The sequence below is a fragment of the Falco peregrinus genome, chromosome 4, assembly GCF_023634155.1.
Source record: "Falco peregrinus isolate bFalPer1 chromosome 4, bFalPer1.pri, whole genome shotgun sequence".
Taxonomy (NCBI): Eukaryota; Metazoa; Chordata; class Aves; order Falconiformes; family Falconidae; genus Falco; species Falco peregrinus.
Genome location: NC_073724.1, coordinates 27961933 through 27979407, shown reverse-complemented (window position 1 = coordinate 27979407; position 17475 = coordinate 27961933). Strand labels below are relative to the sequence as shown.

The window sequence follows — 17475 nt, the reverse complement described above, 5'->3', positions numbered from 1 at the left end:
CATGATTTTGTATACAGTTTCATTAACTGTTAAATGTGAAGCTGCAGGTAGCATGTTTATCAGTATGAGCTCAGCATAAAGTGAAATTGAAGCTAGATGAGCTTTTTCAGCAGTCCAGGAACAACAAAGCCTCATTTCCTACAGATTTGTGTCCTCAGCATACTTCTAACAGGCCCAGTTCACTCTCCTTGCCTTCCAATACCTTCTCCTCCTTGCTGCCAGTATTCCCAGACCTCCTCCTTGTCCCAGACTATTACCTGGGCAAGCCAGAGCATATTTTGCGCCAGGCTTTTAGGTAATACTAACAAGCTAACAATTATGTTAGCTTAGTAGCTTAGACTAGGTAACTTCTGAAGAAAGGTAAGGGCTCCATCTCTTTCAATAGAAACAGAAATTCTTTTCGTGATTACTGGATTTCACAAAACTTACAAATAGATTCTCATTTTTTAATGTCTAGCTTTAACTGGATTAGTTACAAAGCCAGCTCTCATATCCAGTTGTTAGTGGGAAGGAAGGCAATGTAGGAATGCCTGCTCACAATGTATTACCATGTAAAACTACTTTAAAGTCAAAGAATTATTTAGGTTGGAAGAGACCTTTAAGATCATCAAGTCCACCACTAAACCATGTCCCTTGAGCACCACATCTATGTGTTTTAAAATGCCGAGTTTACAACTGCAAGGTACCAAAGACTTGCCCTAAGAGTTCTGATTACTCTTGGTTTGAAATGGACAGAAAGAAGTTAAGGGGTAGTTGCAAAAGGGGCACAGTTACAATCCATTTTTTGATTATTTGTAGTTACTGACAGTTGTTTCTATACCATAAACTGCAACTGCAGTTGTTAGTAACTGATTTTATTATTTCCACATCTTAGAAGAAAGTGCAAGATGTGAAAGGCTAGAACCACATGACCTGCTTGCTGCTGCAGGCATGGCTCTCAGATCTGCAGTGAGGTAGGCTTGCTTGATGATTTGAAAAAGTTTTAAGATAGCTGCTGTTTACGTTTTCTTAGCTGCTCAGTAAATATAGATCTGTAGAAAATTCTAGTCATGTTGGGGATATAGCTTAGCACCGTACATTTAGTGACGGGCAGTTCAAAAGAAAATGATGTCACACATTATGTCACAAATGTAGTTGTATTATGGCTACAAATTTTACCCTTGAAATATATTGTCAAAAACACCGTCCATGTCTTGTAACATCTACCTTCACCAAGACAAAACTTGGATGAGCTGTACATTACTGGAATGGCTACAAAACTGTCTGCAGGCAGAAATTATTTATAACTTTCCATTGTTTACAGCTAAAATAGTCTCTTGCTACACAGTGTTCCAACACAGCACAGCACTGGCATTCAGCTCTCCTCAACAGGACCATGACCTCCAAAATGACAGTGCACAACTCCGTGCTTACTGTGAACCAGTAACACAGAAGTGTTTCCTTTCCTACAGTTTTACTGAAAAGTAAAAATACTACTTTACACAGAAGTACTTCTAGTTAAACAAGCAGCACTACTTGAAGCATCAACTTGTAAGTTGAACACTGGAGATCTGGCCTACCACCTTAATATTTGTTTTATGTCAATGTAATTCCACCAACGCACATATTTCACATGATAGAAGCAGTAAATCACACTGCTGAAAGTTTACTGTTAACACTTCACAGAATGGAAAAGACTTTTCTTGCTCTTTTTCAGCAGAGTAAGTGCCTCTCTGTAACATCAGGTTACATGCTATTTTCAACATATATGGATAAAGGCCTGTCTTCTCTCTTATTTTCAGTCCTGGTTAGTTTTTAGTTCACCAACAGCTTTTTTCTCAAATCACATCCCAAACTCCTTTCCCTGACGTGGGTCATGTGGCTGGAGAGCTCCAGGGCAGTGCCTTAGCCAGAGAAGCTGACCAGCCTCAGCTGTGTAACAGCTACATGGGTGCAGGAACTGTCCTCAATTCTTCCAGCAAATACTCACCAGGTTTCTCTGCTCAGCTGATGTATTTTAGCCTTGAACCACAACATGCCTGTTGTGCACTTGTGAAAAGGTATCTCCATTAATGCCAAGTATGCAGTTTCATTGTGTTTATACAACATGATGAAACAAAACGCTTTGTGCCTAAATACTTTGGCAATTTATTGACCTGTCTCACCATCTCATCTGTATTCCAACAAGGAAACTCATTATGAAGGTTATGTTTCCAAACAGTACTACTGCTCTGCTGCAAGAACCTAACATCCCAGGCAGAGCAGACTTACTTCTTCACTGCATTTCTTAGCTCTGTGAGTTGACACATTCATGTGCTCAGAAAATTAGGATACAATGCAAGACCCATTTCCTCTCATTTAAACATCTACAGTAACTCAAAACCAGTGAAGAAACCAAAATAGGGACACACAGTACGAACGCAGCCTTCTACAGACCAACAGACAGCCGTCAAACATACCCAGACTCAGGCGGTTTCTTCTCTGAACTGGGAGAACATCTCCTTGACTTCTGACAAATACTCCATTCAAAGTATTCAGATAGCTGATTTTGGACTAATTTTAAGTTTTCCAGAAAAAAAACCCACCAAACAACAGGGCTATTACTTGAGTAAGAAGAACGCTAAGGCGGTATTTTTTAATATATGAATGCTTCTAGTATACAGCCAGTAGGAATCCTGTTGACTCTGGAACAAAAACACATATAAAAACTTGGGTTATTAGATCTCCTTCTATTAATTTCTTCTGGGTAACCTGCACTATATAAAAACATTAATTTATTCAGGACAGATGTCCCAGTTCAAGAGAGGATATCCATTCAGAAAGTGATTAACTGCTATTAACTTCATGCCTTTATTTATTAAATAAAGATAAATTTCATAATATATTTACATTCTGAAATAAATCAATGTCTGATCCTGCATTAATTTCTTAACAGTTGCAGGACATGTCGCCTCACATTGCAGTGTGAACTGCAGACTGTTAGATTGTCACAAGTCCTATTTTCCTCCCAATGGCTATAAAAAACTAAAGCAATTTTTCGTTTTTGCTTCCATTTGCTAGCTGCCTTCTCCCCCTTCTAAACTCTGTTTTTCAGTCCTTTTTCCCTATTAGACATCACCTCTCAAACCAACTTAATAATCTAACACTTACTTGCAAAAAGTGGTTTAATCAAGGAGTGAATCCATGCTGAGCATTTTGCAGTGCATGCAAGTATATGAACTGCAGTTTTGTAAACTCTTTTCTGTAAATGAAATTTATGTTCTGTGAAAGAACTCCTGCTAAAGATAATGAAAATTCCAAGTGCTCAGTACCTTGGGGAAAAAGACTGCAGCAATTGGGGTATGTTTAATGAATTTACTACTCAATATTCCACTCTCAGATACAGTGTTACCATTTTTCCTCTTTTTTCTTTTATTTCTTTACATATTGACATTACTTAGAAACACATATTTAAGTCATCTGCAAAAGTAACTTGGCAATTTTTTAAAACTGATTTTGCAATTTTTAGTGGTAGCATCTACATAGTATCAATACAAAATTTTAAATTATACATTTTCAACAGAGATACCTTCTCATGTCTATGGTTCTAAACCACTTATTAAAAAGGGATAGCGTTACAAACAAATCCATCTGCTGTGATACCACTGTTCTCCACACTGGTTACAAATAACGTAAGTCAACATTTGTTCATCTGGATTTGTGTTTCGCACCCAACCAGGAAGAAAAAGAGTTCCTCTGGCAATCATAGTGACAGTGCAATCAAATTTTTCACAGCGCCTACACTTTATTTTGTTTGTCTGTGTACCATTAACAACTTGTGGAAGCTGATGTTCCTGTACAGATGATTCTGTGTACAGAGCCCTGAGCTGTTTCAGTTCATCGCTGGCCATTTCCATCACTGTCATCTCAGCGAAAGCCTTTGGACTTAAAGTCCCTGAAAAAAGGTTATGTTTTAAGTGGCAACTTTTAGGGTTCTTCAGGTTAGATATTTTGCTTCTGATGCAATTTTTATACTTTTTGTCATTTTTAGCATGAAGAGCAAAAATACGTTCTTCGATTTCCCTAGATAGCTCTATCCATTTTTCAGTTTCTTCTTTGTCTTTGGCAGAACCAGTCAAAGCTTTACAAAGAAGATCTGTACATTTACATCTTAGAGCTCTCGTTGGATCTTGCTGCAGAGTTGCTTCATTAACATGAGGTTTAGAATCTTCATTATCAGTGTGTTGTTCCTCAAAAGAAGAAAGCTGATTCATGCTGCCTTCCGCATCGTTACACAGCACATTTTTTACAGTTTGTGATGGGACCAAAATTGTAGAACTAGTGGCATCTGATGCCTGCTGCTGACATGGTCCTTCGGAGAGTGTCTGCTTTCTAGGAACTACACCGAGATGTTCAATTTCCTCTTCCACATACACAGAAATGGACTTTTTAACTTGCATTGACTGATCACAGTTACTCTTGTAAAGCGCCTTCCACCTTGATAATAACTGCTTCGCTTTCTTTTTCAACTCTGCTGAAGGGCAGCTCTTGAGCACTCTGTATACAGCCTTAGCAACTTCTGTTCCCTGAAGACATTCTATAGTCATATCAACATCTTCAAGTTCTTTAAGATGATCTTCAATATCTTGGAAATTATTCTCAGTCAGTAGTTTTTCAATACAATGGGCTCTGTGTACAATATTTCTCTGGTCAGACATTTTTAAACCTGAAAGTGAAAAAGTGTTTATCTTATTTATTGCAGTTATTACATTAATCCATTTTCTGTATATTCTCACAAGGTTTTATTTTTATTTTGAATTATTTTACAGTATTTTATTTGTATACATGACTGATTTTGCCAGCTTTTTCTTGAAGTGGTGTACAGTAGACTCAGTGGAACAAATGCAAAATGCAGATTTTTCCAGGACTCAGCCTGGGTCCTGGAAAAATACAAGTTGGCATGCTAGTCTAACTCATGCAAGGAAAACGCTGGTAGAAGGGAGAGCCCACAGGGACTTCTGCTCGGGTAGGGTTAACAATTTAAAAATTAGGATATGTATGACACTAATTTTTAAGGAAAGCATAGCGTCTTACCAAAAAAACACACTAACAAAGACACTGCTAGCATGATATGTTAGTCACCCTTGTTTTCCTACGCATGCACACCACAACAAAAGTTCACAGGCAGATTCTCAACTACTGCAAGAAGGCTGATAACTATGCAGCCACACTTCTGTATGACATTACAGGTAGACTTTGCAGTGTTTGCACATTCGTAGACTCTAGTACCACTAGACCACCAAGAAGCAACAAGTTCTGAAACTCAGCATTTTTCACCAAAAGCACCAGATGATCACCCATTGACAGTTATCAAATGATACACTATCCAAAAAATAAAAAGGAATCTTTTCAGGCAACATACCTCCCCCTCCTTACGCACAGAGACAAACAATAAAAATATTAGCATGGTTTTTACAGTATTACTGTCAACAAATTAAATTTAGTAAGAATACTGGTTTTGGAAAATAAGTTTGTTATTCTACCACTGAAATTTAAGGTCTATTAAAAACAGTGTCTGGGACCTTCTGCTATAACAAGTATTTGAATAACATCATGATCTCACACTGTTTAATATGTTCTGTAATACCTTTCTGATAATCTGCAAAGGCAAATTTCTAAGTAAACACTGTACTAATTTAATCTGAAAGTTGCAATGACATTGACCTTTACTGCAAGACTCCAGACCCTGGGAAATCACTGTTGTCATCTTTTCAGAATGCATATGGTAAAATAACCCTCCTCAGAAAAACTGACTTAGGTCTCGGCTCCTGGGATGCTGTATTTAAACCCCTTTTTCCATTTTTCAGTTTTCAAGTGTCAGACTACAAATTAACTCAGTACAAGTTGCAGAAATAGCAGAATTTCTGAATAGCAGAAAAATCAGAGTAGGTCCAAAACCTCCACATTGTAAGTGCTTTTTGGTTGCTGGTTTTTGGGGGTTGTGTGTTTGGCTCGCCTTTTTATTGAGGGGGGTGTGTGTATGTGAGGGGGTGTGTGGGTGTGTTTTTTTAAAAAATCAGTCATTCTGTAACTATACCCTAACTTACCAAGATTTTTTCACAAATCCTTATAATAAATGCTGAGATCTTTAGTTATCTGTGGGCTTTGTTTTGTGTTTTGGTTTTTTTTTGTTTTAAATCTGCAAGTTTCCACTTGATTTATCATAATAAACCCTTTATTTACATTCAAATATATAGGTTTTAGCATTAGAAGACTAATTTGGAGCAGGGAGCAATATGTAGCACAGCTATGTTTTCCATGAATTTGTTTGGTTTTGCTACTGTATGTTGTAGCCTGTATAATGGAGAATCATTGATACATGCAGAAATTAGCTATATGCATAAAGAATGGCCCATAAAATACAAAACAGTAGAAAGTTTAAGAAAAATTTCTGGTTCCTACATGACCCTCAACCTTTCACTTGCTACGTAAGAGATCATTATATCTCTTCCAAAAGTTTATCTTTATAGCTGCTAACAGAGAAACAAGTCAGATTAGTAAATGTTTAAGTGAGGTCACCAGCACTGCCCTTTCTCTTGCTAGCTCTGGCATCATATTACAGTTTGATTATCAAGGCAAGGAAGGCAGCTCAAAATTAGTGACACCTTCAAAATAGTTTCAGTGTAATGTACAAACTCCTAGTTGCCATTTTTGGAAATTCTTAAAAATGGAAGACACATGCCTCTATATATTAAATAGTACTTATTTTCTTACAGCCATAGCATTATTAAAGCATGTTCCCATACATTCTGATTCATTAAATGAAAATAAAAAGGGAATTTTAGAATGCAGAATCTCATGGCTTGAATAAGATTTCCTTTTATCACGCGTTTGACCAAAAAAACGCTCAGTGCATTGCTATGTACAAATTTACACACAAAAAGTGTTAATACCACTAATATCATTCTTCTGTTTGCTGAAATGGAGAATTAAATGTAGAATGCAGAACTGAACCGTGTGTTGTGAGTGTTAAGTGTTCCTCTTTTCTTAGAAGCATCTTCTAAATTTGTACACAAAACTAACGTTTTGTCTGAAGTTGCATACACCCTGATTCTACTCTAGGAAAAGTCATCTGCCTGATACAACACTAGCTACACATGTCCATATTTAAAGAACTCATAAGCAGATTTCTTACACCATCACTGTTTCCATGATGAAAATTCCTGAGAATGGGGGGAGAGGAAACGGACAAGTGACGCAGCTGGGTAATCTGCTTTGTATGACCACCAGCTCAACTTAACTTCTATTCCATGACAGAGACAAATTCAAACTTCAGGTAGGGCCCCTGAGCTCCACAAAGGCAAAGGACAGAGAGCATAAACCATTCGTCTGTTTCTATAATCCTGAACCACAGACCAACCCGACCTCCACAGTGAATGCTCTCTGCATTTACTTAATCTGTATTTAGACAGCTCATTCTTGTCTGATATTTTGAAGTCCTGTGAAACCTCAGTAACGGCTGTTACAGAAAATGATTTACTACTCAAGACATTTCAGAATCAGACAACTGAATGCATTTTTCCAATACTTAAGTTGAGCTCTATGCATCATCATACTGAAAAGCACATACAATTGCATCCACTCATCTGTTCTGCTGCAGGAACACACAGAGGCTGCGAGAGTGGCAAGAAATGTTTCCTTGTGTAGGGCAGCCATCGCTACAGCAGGGCAGTTCCCTGTCTCCAGAACGCTAAGTAGCTCACATTAGAAAACTACGATCTGCTGATTCACTGTTTTTCATGCAATCTAGAGCAGAGCTGGTGACAGTCATATGCTCAACCAGTACAATTGTTTTATGCCTTAGAATCAGTTCTGCTCCTTCCAACATACTCCACTTCAAATGTAATTTTCTTCAGTTCTTGTACCTATCTATGTATTGTATTACTTTAAACGTACCACAAAATAGATTTATCCAAATGCAAGATGACTTCATGAATAGTCAATATTTAGTAGACAGGATTATGGACATGCAAAGAAATTACTACACACAAAATGCTTTGCTGGTAATTTGTCCACTTACACGCTTTTACTCTGCGACAAAGTTGAATATTTTGATCTTTCGTTGAGGACTGCTTCATAGAAAGTTTCCTCTTTCTTTAGGGTGAGGATCTGTATGTTAGAAATGGTGCTTGAAGTCCATGGATATCATCTGCTTTATGGTAGTGGTCCTTGCTCATGGTTATACCCCTGCCCCTAGGCAGGCCGCCGCTGGCAAGATGAAGACATGCCTGTTTTTGTGGCAGAAAATTGTATGGCTGAAAAAGATCCCTTTGGCTCCACAGCTATGTGTAGGCATTGACAGCTGGGGTGACTAACACAAAGCCTCTGAGAGGAGCTGGAGCCCACACACTGGCATCTGCAGCAAGAACGCAGCCATTCTGCCACACACTCACAGTGAATTACGTTACATTTATGGGACACCTACAGCTGAGAAAGAGCTGACATGTTAACTTAGCAGCCCACACCAAGATATTTTTCTAATGGGCAGATCTAAGATGACCTGTTTTGTTCTGTGTTTTTTTACCCCTCTACCAGATATATAAATGGCTGGCTTAGACTGGATTAAATGCAGTATATATGTTCTACCTTAGGACTTTTCCCACACATGCGCTAAGCCGATAAATTAAATTAATAGGAATTTTAAGATCGTCTTAGTCATGCATTGACTTTTTGAAGTTTATGCAACATTAAATTCAAGTACATAAATGTTATGGCAGCTATTAAATGAACAAACTGAAAACAGAATATGGACACCAAAATATGAACAATGATTTTAAAGTAATTTTGAAAGTTCAGCCACCTAACAGACTACTCACACTTAAGTCAAAACAATCACTTCTAAGGGAATGCTTTCCTCAACATGTACAACATATAGCAAACAGGTAGGACTGTAAGCAAAGCTAGGTAAAAGTAACAGAAAAAATAAGTCATCAAAAATATACGACAACCCCATAATTAATTACTTCAATGGAGTGGGATATTCACTGGTAAATGGCAGAAGCCCAAGAAACAGCCAGCAGAGAAACCACTAAATAAAGTTAATAAACATCTCTTTACCAGTGACAATAGAGAGGTTTTTGTGGGGAAAGCATTCTTGGAATGGCACTTTCTTGTGTGTACCTGATTTGCAAAGGATTTTAAGATCCTTCAAGATGAAAAGTAACACATAAATCTGAAATACTGCACTAACTACTCAACCATAAATTTCATCTCCACTTCCACATAAAAATACAGTGTGGTGAAAAAAATAAAACTTTTTTGTGCATTTTTTGCCCTATAAATTAAGCAAGGACTAGATTTACCACCCAGGTTGATAGAGACCATTATTTTACAGCATCAGAAATTAAATAAAGATTCCTGACTCTATAAAGAACATACAAGGTTATGAAATGGTTCATTTTACTACTCCTGGCTTCCTTCAAAGGACAAGGCAGAGCTTTTCTTTAATACTGGGAATCCTGCATAGCGTTTCGTATTAACTCTGGATGTCAAGCAGCTCTTCTGCTTCTCTAGTCAAGGTGCAACATGATTTCCTCAGACAACTGTAGAAAACATGTTTTTCATGTTCTTATAGGAAGAAACAAGAAATTACTGATGCAGTGGTAATACTGGAGTGTATTTTCTAGCCAAAGTTCACTGGGAACCTAAGTATAGCAAGCCTGAGTTCTTTCCTGCTCAGACTACTGTTCCTTGAACTCCGATGTTTCTGCTGTAAATCAGAGTTTTAGTGTTTTGTGGAAGGATGGCAAAATATCCAGCTATCTGTTACTTTGTAGAAAGAATAGTGAAATCTGTGATACCCGAGACAGCTGCCAGATCTCTGACTGTCCTCCGAGGAGGGATTTTGAGTTTTCTTCGATGTCAAATAAGCAGAATCGTTGACTGAAATAAGAGTTACTTTTTAAAAGAATTGAGAAGTAGGTATTAGAAATACTCTAGGTAGTTTACAAATCTTCATCATTGCCTGTAGCTCTCCGATGACAGAAGTGAAGCTTACAGAGTGAAATGACATGCCCAAGCTGGTCAGCTGCAGAACAAAAGTCATGATCATAACCCTTTAACCCACAGCTCTGCTTCTCTGATAACCCCACACTCCTAAGCAGCTGTTCATAATGTTCAAGGGGTGGGGGTGGAGGGTGGGCATATAACAAAGAGGAAGTTGGGGGAAGCCCCAAAATTTTCTGAAGAGAAAGTGTTTCACAGAAACCATGCTGCAATTTCAAACGGGAAATTATTTTGCCACGTGAGGGAGCTGCAGCATAGCAAACCCATGGAGTCTTGTCAAATGGGCAAGAGAAACTCCCAGCCTGTTAAAAAAAAAAAAAAAAACAACACAAAAAAAATTTCCCTATGACCTTTAGGAGAATTCACATTTTTTTGAGTACGTATTTGCTAAATTTGGCAAAAAAACCCCTGAAAGTCCAAAGGTGCTGGGATGCAGACAGGGGTGAAAGGGTGCATCCCTTATCCAGCCATTGTCCTATACGCTGCCCTTTCATACAACATTTTTTCAATTTATAGTATGACCACTTTTCTCCCTGATTTAATGCTATTTGGCAAATGCTGCTGAACAAATATTCATAAAATTAACTGAATCATACTCAGCACTTTTCTGCTGTCTTCCTAGTTCCAAGAGGTAAGAAATCCAAGAAAAAGGGTATTTTTTCTTAATTTATGAATCATGCACTTTTGTTATTGTAGAGATGCAAGCAGTAAAGTACAAATGATAGTATCACAGTTTTGTGCAGTACAAAATAAACACCCTCATCCTTTCTACAACTACACAAGGCATTTCCATCCTGCTTAACTTTAGCAATGCATAGGAATATCTGTTTGAATTCCAAGTGTCTATCAAAGGTTACAAGGTAGAGATTGACTTGTATTTAGAAGGAGACTCTGTAATGCTACGCTGATGAGGCATTTTCTTGCCAAATCATTAGGAGCTCTTACACTGACTGCACGATATAAGGAAACACTTGCGTACACAAGAATAAATGGTGATCAATAAAAATCTTGTAAGTCAGTTTGCTTCTAAGGAAAAAAAAAAGATCAGGCTACCTCAGGTTTAAAATATGGTCATCCTGTAATAATACCAAGTTGAATCAGAACTTTTTTAAACAGTAAAATGACTAAGCAGGAAAAAACAACACAAACAAACAAAAAAACCCCAGACTGACACCTCCGGCTAACTGCAGAGCCAGCCCCTGAAAAAAACACTACCCTCTCTAAAACCATTTGGGGTAAATGCCTAGTCTCTGCTATATGCCTTATCTGACTCAAAGCCATAACCTATTTTGCCTTAGCACAGATAACTCCCACTGATAAACCATGGACAAACACAGAATGCATCCAATTAAGTGTGGATTAATGTCTTGGAAGGGTAGAGAAGGCTGAACACCAGTCCTCTTCTCCCTCATCCCAACCTCAGATGCAGAGTATTTTTTCTCCAAGGAATTCTCTGTAATCAGAAGAAAATCCAGAACACAGCCATGATAAAGATCAGAAGCCAAGTACTCGTAACGGTTTAGTACATTTTCTGCCCAAAATGTGCTTAATACTATAGCAGAGATGGTGCATAGCACAGTCCTGGAAACAACACATTTCTTGCTTTGGACAACCTAAATTCCATATAAACAATGAAAAAGATCAAATGCTATTTTAAACTCAGACCCTAAGGGGAAATAAGAGAAATATCACAGCCAGCCTCCAGAACCAAAAACATTCATTCCTTCATCCTATCTACAGTGGGAGAGCAGATATCAAAGATGTCACCAAGAAATCATTTTCCAGGGCTCTTATTTCATCTTGGCCAAAGTCAGAGCTCTTCCTGCCTCCCACACCTAAAAATTTCCAAACTGCACAGAAATTCATCTTCGAAGCATAGCCTCATGCATAAAGCTAAGTTAATACAATAATAAGTAAGACAATACCACCATACTATTGCCAGATGTCCATGACCACTGATACCTCACTGCCCAAGAGAGTCACCTCTTGGTCAAAGATCCAGAAGCAGTGCAGTACATGAGCTCAGGTTTATTGTGAAAACATTCCCCCAAAATCTCTACTTCACTTACAGAACTCTATCACTGCAGTGCTGGAGGCAAAATGCATCTTTTATTCTCCTGCGCAGAACAGAACAGTCACAGTGAGCAAGAAAAGGAAAATTAAGTAAGAATACTAAAACATTGTTTCCAGAAATTTTCCAGGACATCTGGTGACAGTTTGTGCATAACGGAAACTAGTCTGACACAGCAATAGCTTTGTTCTGCACCTTTCACATCAGTGACTGCTTGAACTAGTAACTTACCTGGAACTATGCTGTCTCTACCCTGTGTTTCTCTCACTGGAACCATTTTCCCACAGCCTTCTTCCCAAGAGAAGGAATTTGCAGGGGAGGGAGGACACTGTGCATCACACTCATATGAGGATGCACACAATAGCCCCTTTTACAAGGCAAATTTTTCATCCCAACTTGGAGCTGCTTCTCCTAGAACCCCTTTTAATTTTTTTTAATTTTTCATTAAAATAGAATTCTTATTTCCTTAAAAAAAAAATCAATAGACTGCATAATGAAGTGATCAAGCCTTGGGGATCAACCCCAAAGTAGAGCTGTCAGCACATTTTTCTAATAACATCAAACAAACATGTATAGAATTAATGAGATAAGAGCTGTTGCCCTTCAACTGCTTTGCCACTGGCTTTGTTTGACCTTAGTATATAATCTAGAGCTCAGGAAAAGACTCAAAATATTACAGCTACACAAGAATAATATCTCTGACTTGTCTCATGGCAAAAGTTAGCTGAAAAAATTATTTATGAATTCAACAGCTACAGCTGTTTTGAGGTCTAGGAGGTCTAGCTGATGTTAGAACACACATCCCAGCAGAGATGTTACCTTGCTAACAGTTTATTTAAATAATTTAGTTTAAAATTAAATTCTCACTGGAAGACATTTTAGCTTTTCTTCTATGTTGTCTGCCTTACTGATGTGAATCTTTCTACTGAATTGACTGGTTATCCAAGTCAGCCAAACACCTTGAACTCTGAAAATGTTCCAAGTAATACAGTATTCCACGGATCTGAAATCTTTATTTCTATTGATACGGTTGAAATTCTTAATAAAATACTTCCTAAGGAGTTTCACAAGTTACAGATTGCAAGTGTCAAGTGAAGGTATTAGCTAATCTCTTCCACAATAGGATAGCTATGCAGGTTCACAAAACATTCTAATACATTATGATTCAATGGGGCAATAATAAAATGTATATATAGTTCAGAGGGACTTGTCATTAAGTTTCACTTGAAATTATGTATAGATAACGTGCTTCTATTTGCTTTAAAATTTGCACCATTTCACATAAACACTTAGATAGTTAATCTACAGCCAGATTATTTTTCAGTATTAACTAACTATTCAAAATCATGCTTTCAAGTCTGGGCACAAGGTCACACAAATTTTCCATGAGGACCACTGTTTTTTCAAATTTTTATGACAAAGCCTTATCAAAGCTGGCAGAGGAATACCTTTTCTCTCAGCCACTTTTCACTACTTGCCAGAATGAAGTACTAGCCAGAGCTTCCAGCAGGTGAAAAGTCAGGGGTTTTGACCCATGGGATGCATTTTCAAAACATGAACTACCATTTCAGCTACAAGTGACAAATACACATAAGAAAAGAAGAGTACTAAATGAGATTTAAGCAGATGGCTAGACATAAATTAATGCTACCTAGCTATGTTAGGGACACAGATTATGACTCATGTATTTTGCACTAATGAAGCTGACCTGCTAGTGTGAAGTTTATCAAGGGAGTCATCCTTTTGGGGGGACTGCACATAATTTTTCACAAATCAGACAGTAATTTTTGTGATTATAAATTAACAGTCTCTTGCAAGCTAGAGTAGTGCTTATCATCTGCATAAAACACCCAAGCTTGCTAATACATTTGGCATCTTCCTAACATGCCTCTGTCATGAAGAGTAAAGCTTAGCCTGGAACAAGTAGAAAATGCCAATACCACTCCTACGACATCACCTACCTTAATACCCCAATCAAAACTTCACCGTGTGAAATTATTTTACTTGCACTTTGTGAAATGATTGCTTCATTTCCTAGCATGCATACCAACATTAAGAGATTTTAAAACAAAAAGAATTTATCATTGTTACTGTTAAACTTGAAAGACAATGTGAAGAGTATTTCACTGTTTTCCCACAGCAAGACAGTGCTATTATACATTCTTCTCACTCAAGAAACATACCAGGTGACAGCAATATGATTTAGGCAGCTTTGTGTCATCAGTTATTAACTAACTACTTTCATTCAATATAGTGTAGTCTCCTCAACCGTTCATCTGGATGAGTTCAAACGATCATATCCATACTTCCAATCACTTAGTACAGCAAACCAGCTGAACAATTTCAGCAAGGCTGTGACATCTTCCAAGGGGAAGCTGGTTTCTTCAACATACATTAACTGTATTGCCTTACATAGGTAATGCTAGCAGTTCCAGTTCATGAAGTGCTCGCTCACTCTCTCTTGACAGCACTGGGATTTATCAGACATCTGGACTGCTCCCTCTACTCAACATCTGTGCACACGCAGCATTTACAATGCTGTCCTCCAAACAATGGGAAATCATAATTCAAAATCCCCAATACACTGAGACTGGCTTATACGTTATAATGCTTTTGGAAGTAAAGATCTGGGAGCTGTTCTGCATTTCTTTTAAAGATGAAAGCTTCTAGTGTTCTTTCTACCACAGACAAAATGATAGGAGTTTACATTTCTGAAAAAGAAAGGTTACACTATAATGTACAACATAGCTCCAAGGACTGGTACTTGAAGAAATTAGAGTTTTACGCATGCTACTGTAACTGTAAAGGAGTGACACTAATTCCTCTGTCCACCTACAATGAAGTTACCTCTCATGTTCCTGCTTAGTATTAGAGCTTTCCTCCACTATTTTCTAACTTCCTTTTGGACCTCTTGCTCATTTACATAGGTAGACCTAATTGGGTGGGGGGTTTTGAACCTACTGAAGCAAAGAACTTGCGAGCTGCAGGTTTAAAATTGTCGTTTAAGTGACAGATCTCATCTAACATTCTTGCACATTCACTAAATGTCCCCATAAATACTGTTCCTATCCTCTTGCAGAGGTACTGATTTGAAACCTGGGCAGCCTCAATGTAAACAAAGCTTTCCTATGGCGGATCTCATATCCTCCTTTCAGTAAGCTTCTGCATCAGTACAGAAGCTGAGTAAAACAGACTGGCTTGCAGATAGGAAGCTAAATCAACAAGTAAAAATGTACTCATGACACATCATCAAAAGTATATTTGTTCACTTAATACTTCAGAAATAAAAACTGAATCGTTTTGGAGAGGAACAAATGTATTCTCCTGAATACGTTTCCTTGACAAAATAGCTTTAAAGACTATTCTTTTTCATATAGAGCTAGCAAAGACTTCAATTCTAGCACAGTACAAGCAAAAATAAATGTTCAGTCTGTAATGTCTTTTTACGGCAAATTGTCCTGACAAATTAATGTAAAAATGGAACATGTAAGTAATAAAAACATATTTTATGAACTTTTCTGAGTTTTTGATCATTTGTCAGATGAACAGAGTTTTTATTGCTTTAACATTCAGTTTCTAGTTAAGCCTCAGCTCAATACTATTTCTATTTGTCATTCCATTGTCAGGGACATACTTACATTAGATATCACTTTATCATTCTTTTACACATTTTCCATTGAAAAATGATGTATCTTTTTTCCTTTAAAAATAAATTCTTTATACGCAGAAAAGCACCTATGTTCCTGACCCCTCTGCAGAGAAAGTATATGATATAATCAAAGGTTATTTACAAGATATTATTAGTGTCTGCTATTATTTCTTCTGCTAAAACATGAATACTTAAATATGAAAGTACATAATGTCTAAACATTTCAGAGTCTTGATCAAGACACCTGACATACTGGTTGAAGTAAGGCATAGTACACACTTGAAATGCAACAGATTTTTATACATTTAATTACTAAAGATATTACTACATTGCAAAGTGTGATCTCTCCAGTTCCCGTCTAGATTTATTTATGCCAGCGTTTGACCTATCTCAAGGCATCAATGCTGCATGGAGACCAATATAATAAATACCTTAAAAATTCCCGTAACACTACCATGATGGATAGCCATCCTGCAGTTTCCAAGGTCGGCCTCTTCTGTGAGTGGGAATTACAGCTGCTTATGATATAAACCAGTAGAGAAATTACAGCTGCTGGGGAGAAGCAGCCCAGCCGTATGTGGACACGCGGCAGCCAGCCGCAGATGACAGCCTGCGTGGAGGAGGTCTGGAGTGGGCCTCACGACACCAGTAGCTGGCCACCACCATTGTAACCTGCATCTCAGGCACCGGCCCAAGAAACCCGGTGGAGAACAGCCTGCAGTCACTCCCATAAAACGGGTGGGCCTGTTCGCGCTGGAACTATGCTCCAAAATGTCACTCAGTAATGCCACGGGTATGCAAACCCCGTGCTTTTTCTCCAAACCTGTCGCTAAAACTTTCTCACGTCTTTCCTCCTACACATCCTCGGATCGATCTAGCTTGAGCTCGATCCACCGCTCTACTGCTTGGGGGCGAAACCTCGCCCCTCCTCACACTCCTGGCACAACCCGGGCAGAAGAAACAAGCCCGGACCCACCCACCGACACTCCCCACTCCTCAGCGAGCTCTTACCGCTGCCACCCGTTCCCCTTCGGCCCCCGAGGCCTGAGCCGGGGCTAACACCGTGCTAACGGGCAAACCGGGCCCGGCGAGAAGCCGGCCGCTTTGTGTCTCCTGGGGGCTGAGGCCGCGCGGGGGCCCGGCCCGCCGCTGGGCGCCATTTCACGGCGCTGCGGAGAGCCCCGCCGCCCCTCACGCCCAGCGCCAGGGCACGGGGAAGCGTCCCCCCGGCATCCCCGAGGAGGGGTAAGCGGCGCGCCTCGCTCCCGCTGCCCCTGGCGAAACACGGCGCTACTGCCGCACACCCGCCTCCCCCCGTCCGCCGGCAGCGCGGCCAGGGCCGTTACCTCCGCAGCGGGCTTCAACATGGCGCCTCCCTCCCGCTTCCCGCTCCGTGCCGGGGCGCGCCGGCGCCATGTCAACGGGAGCGCGGCACGGAGCGCGGCGGCCAGCAGGTTGGTGCTGGCCCCGGCCCGCGGCTCCCTGTGAGCCCCGGAGCCGGCGGAGCGCCCTGCGGCGGGCCGCACACCCGAGGCCGACACTCGCCTCGCAGTAAGGGCAGCCCCGTTTGCTCCCGCGGTGGGCGGGGGCGGGAGCTGCCCCGGGGCAGAGCGGCTGCGTCCCGTCGTCAGCCGGCCGTGGGGGGGTGGCGGGGGGCGCATAGCCAGCGTGAGCTGCTGTGCTGCCCCCGGGGCAGCGGCAGGGCCGAAGGCACCCTGGAGAAAGCGACAGC

At 39.7% G+C, this 17475-nt stretch overlaps 2 protein-coding genes across 10 annotated transcripts in view; both read right to left on the bottom strand.

Annotated features, from left to right (window-relative positions):
- Positions 1-17238, bottom strand: part of RAB9A (RAB9A, member RAS oncogene family) — a 32784-nt gene extending 15546 nt beyond the window's left edge. For 3 of the 4 annotated variants that reach the window (XM_055802172.1, XM_055802165.1, XM_055802175.1), the window contains exon 1: positions 17090-17238. The gene's annotated coding sequence lies outside the window, so the exon portion shown is untranslated. The remainder of the gene's footprint in view (positions 1-17089) is intronic. The other variant, XM_055802171.1, reaches the window with a different exon arrangement.
- Positions 2601-17219, bottom strand: TCEANC (transcription elongation factor A N-terminal and central domain containing). 6 transcript variants are annotated; one of them, XM_055802161.1, is made up of 3 exons: positions 17090-17146; positions 8039-8246; positions 2601-4684 (listed from the first exon to the last, which is right to left on the bottom strand). In XM_055802161.1, exons 2-3 carry the CDS (start codon positions 8094-8096, stop codon positions 3594-3596), a joined length of 1149 nt encoding a protein of 382 aa, XP_055658136.1. In that variant the 5' UTR covers positions 8097-8246; positions 17090-17146; the 3' UTR covers positions 2601-3593. The 6 variants fall into 6 exon arrangements, with proteins under 6 accessions (XP_055658136.1, XP_055658135.1, XP_013154161.2 ...); XM_055802160.1 differs by lacking the exon at positions 8039-8246 and having other exon boundaries at positions 17090-17219; XM_013298707.3 differs by lacking the exons at positions 8039-8246; positions 17090-17146 and adding an exon at positions 16755-17032.
- Positions 17239-17475: the final 237 nt, after the last annotated feature.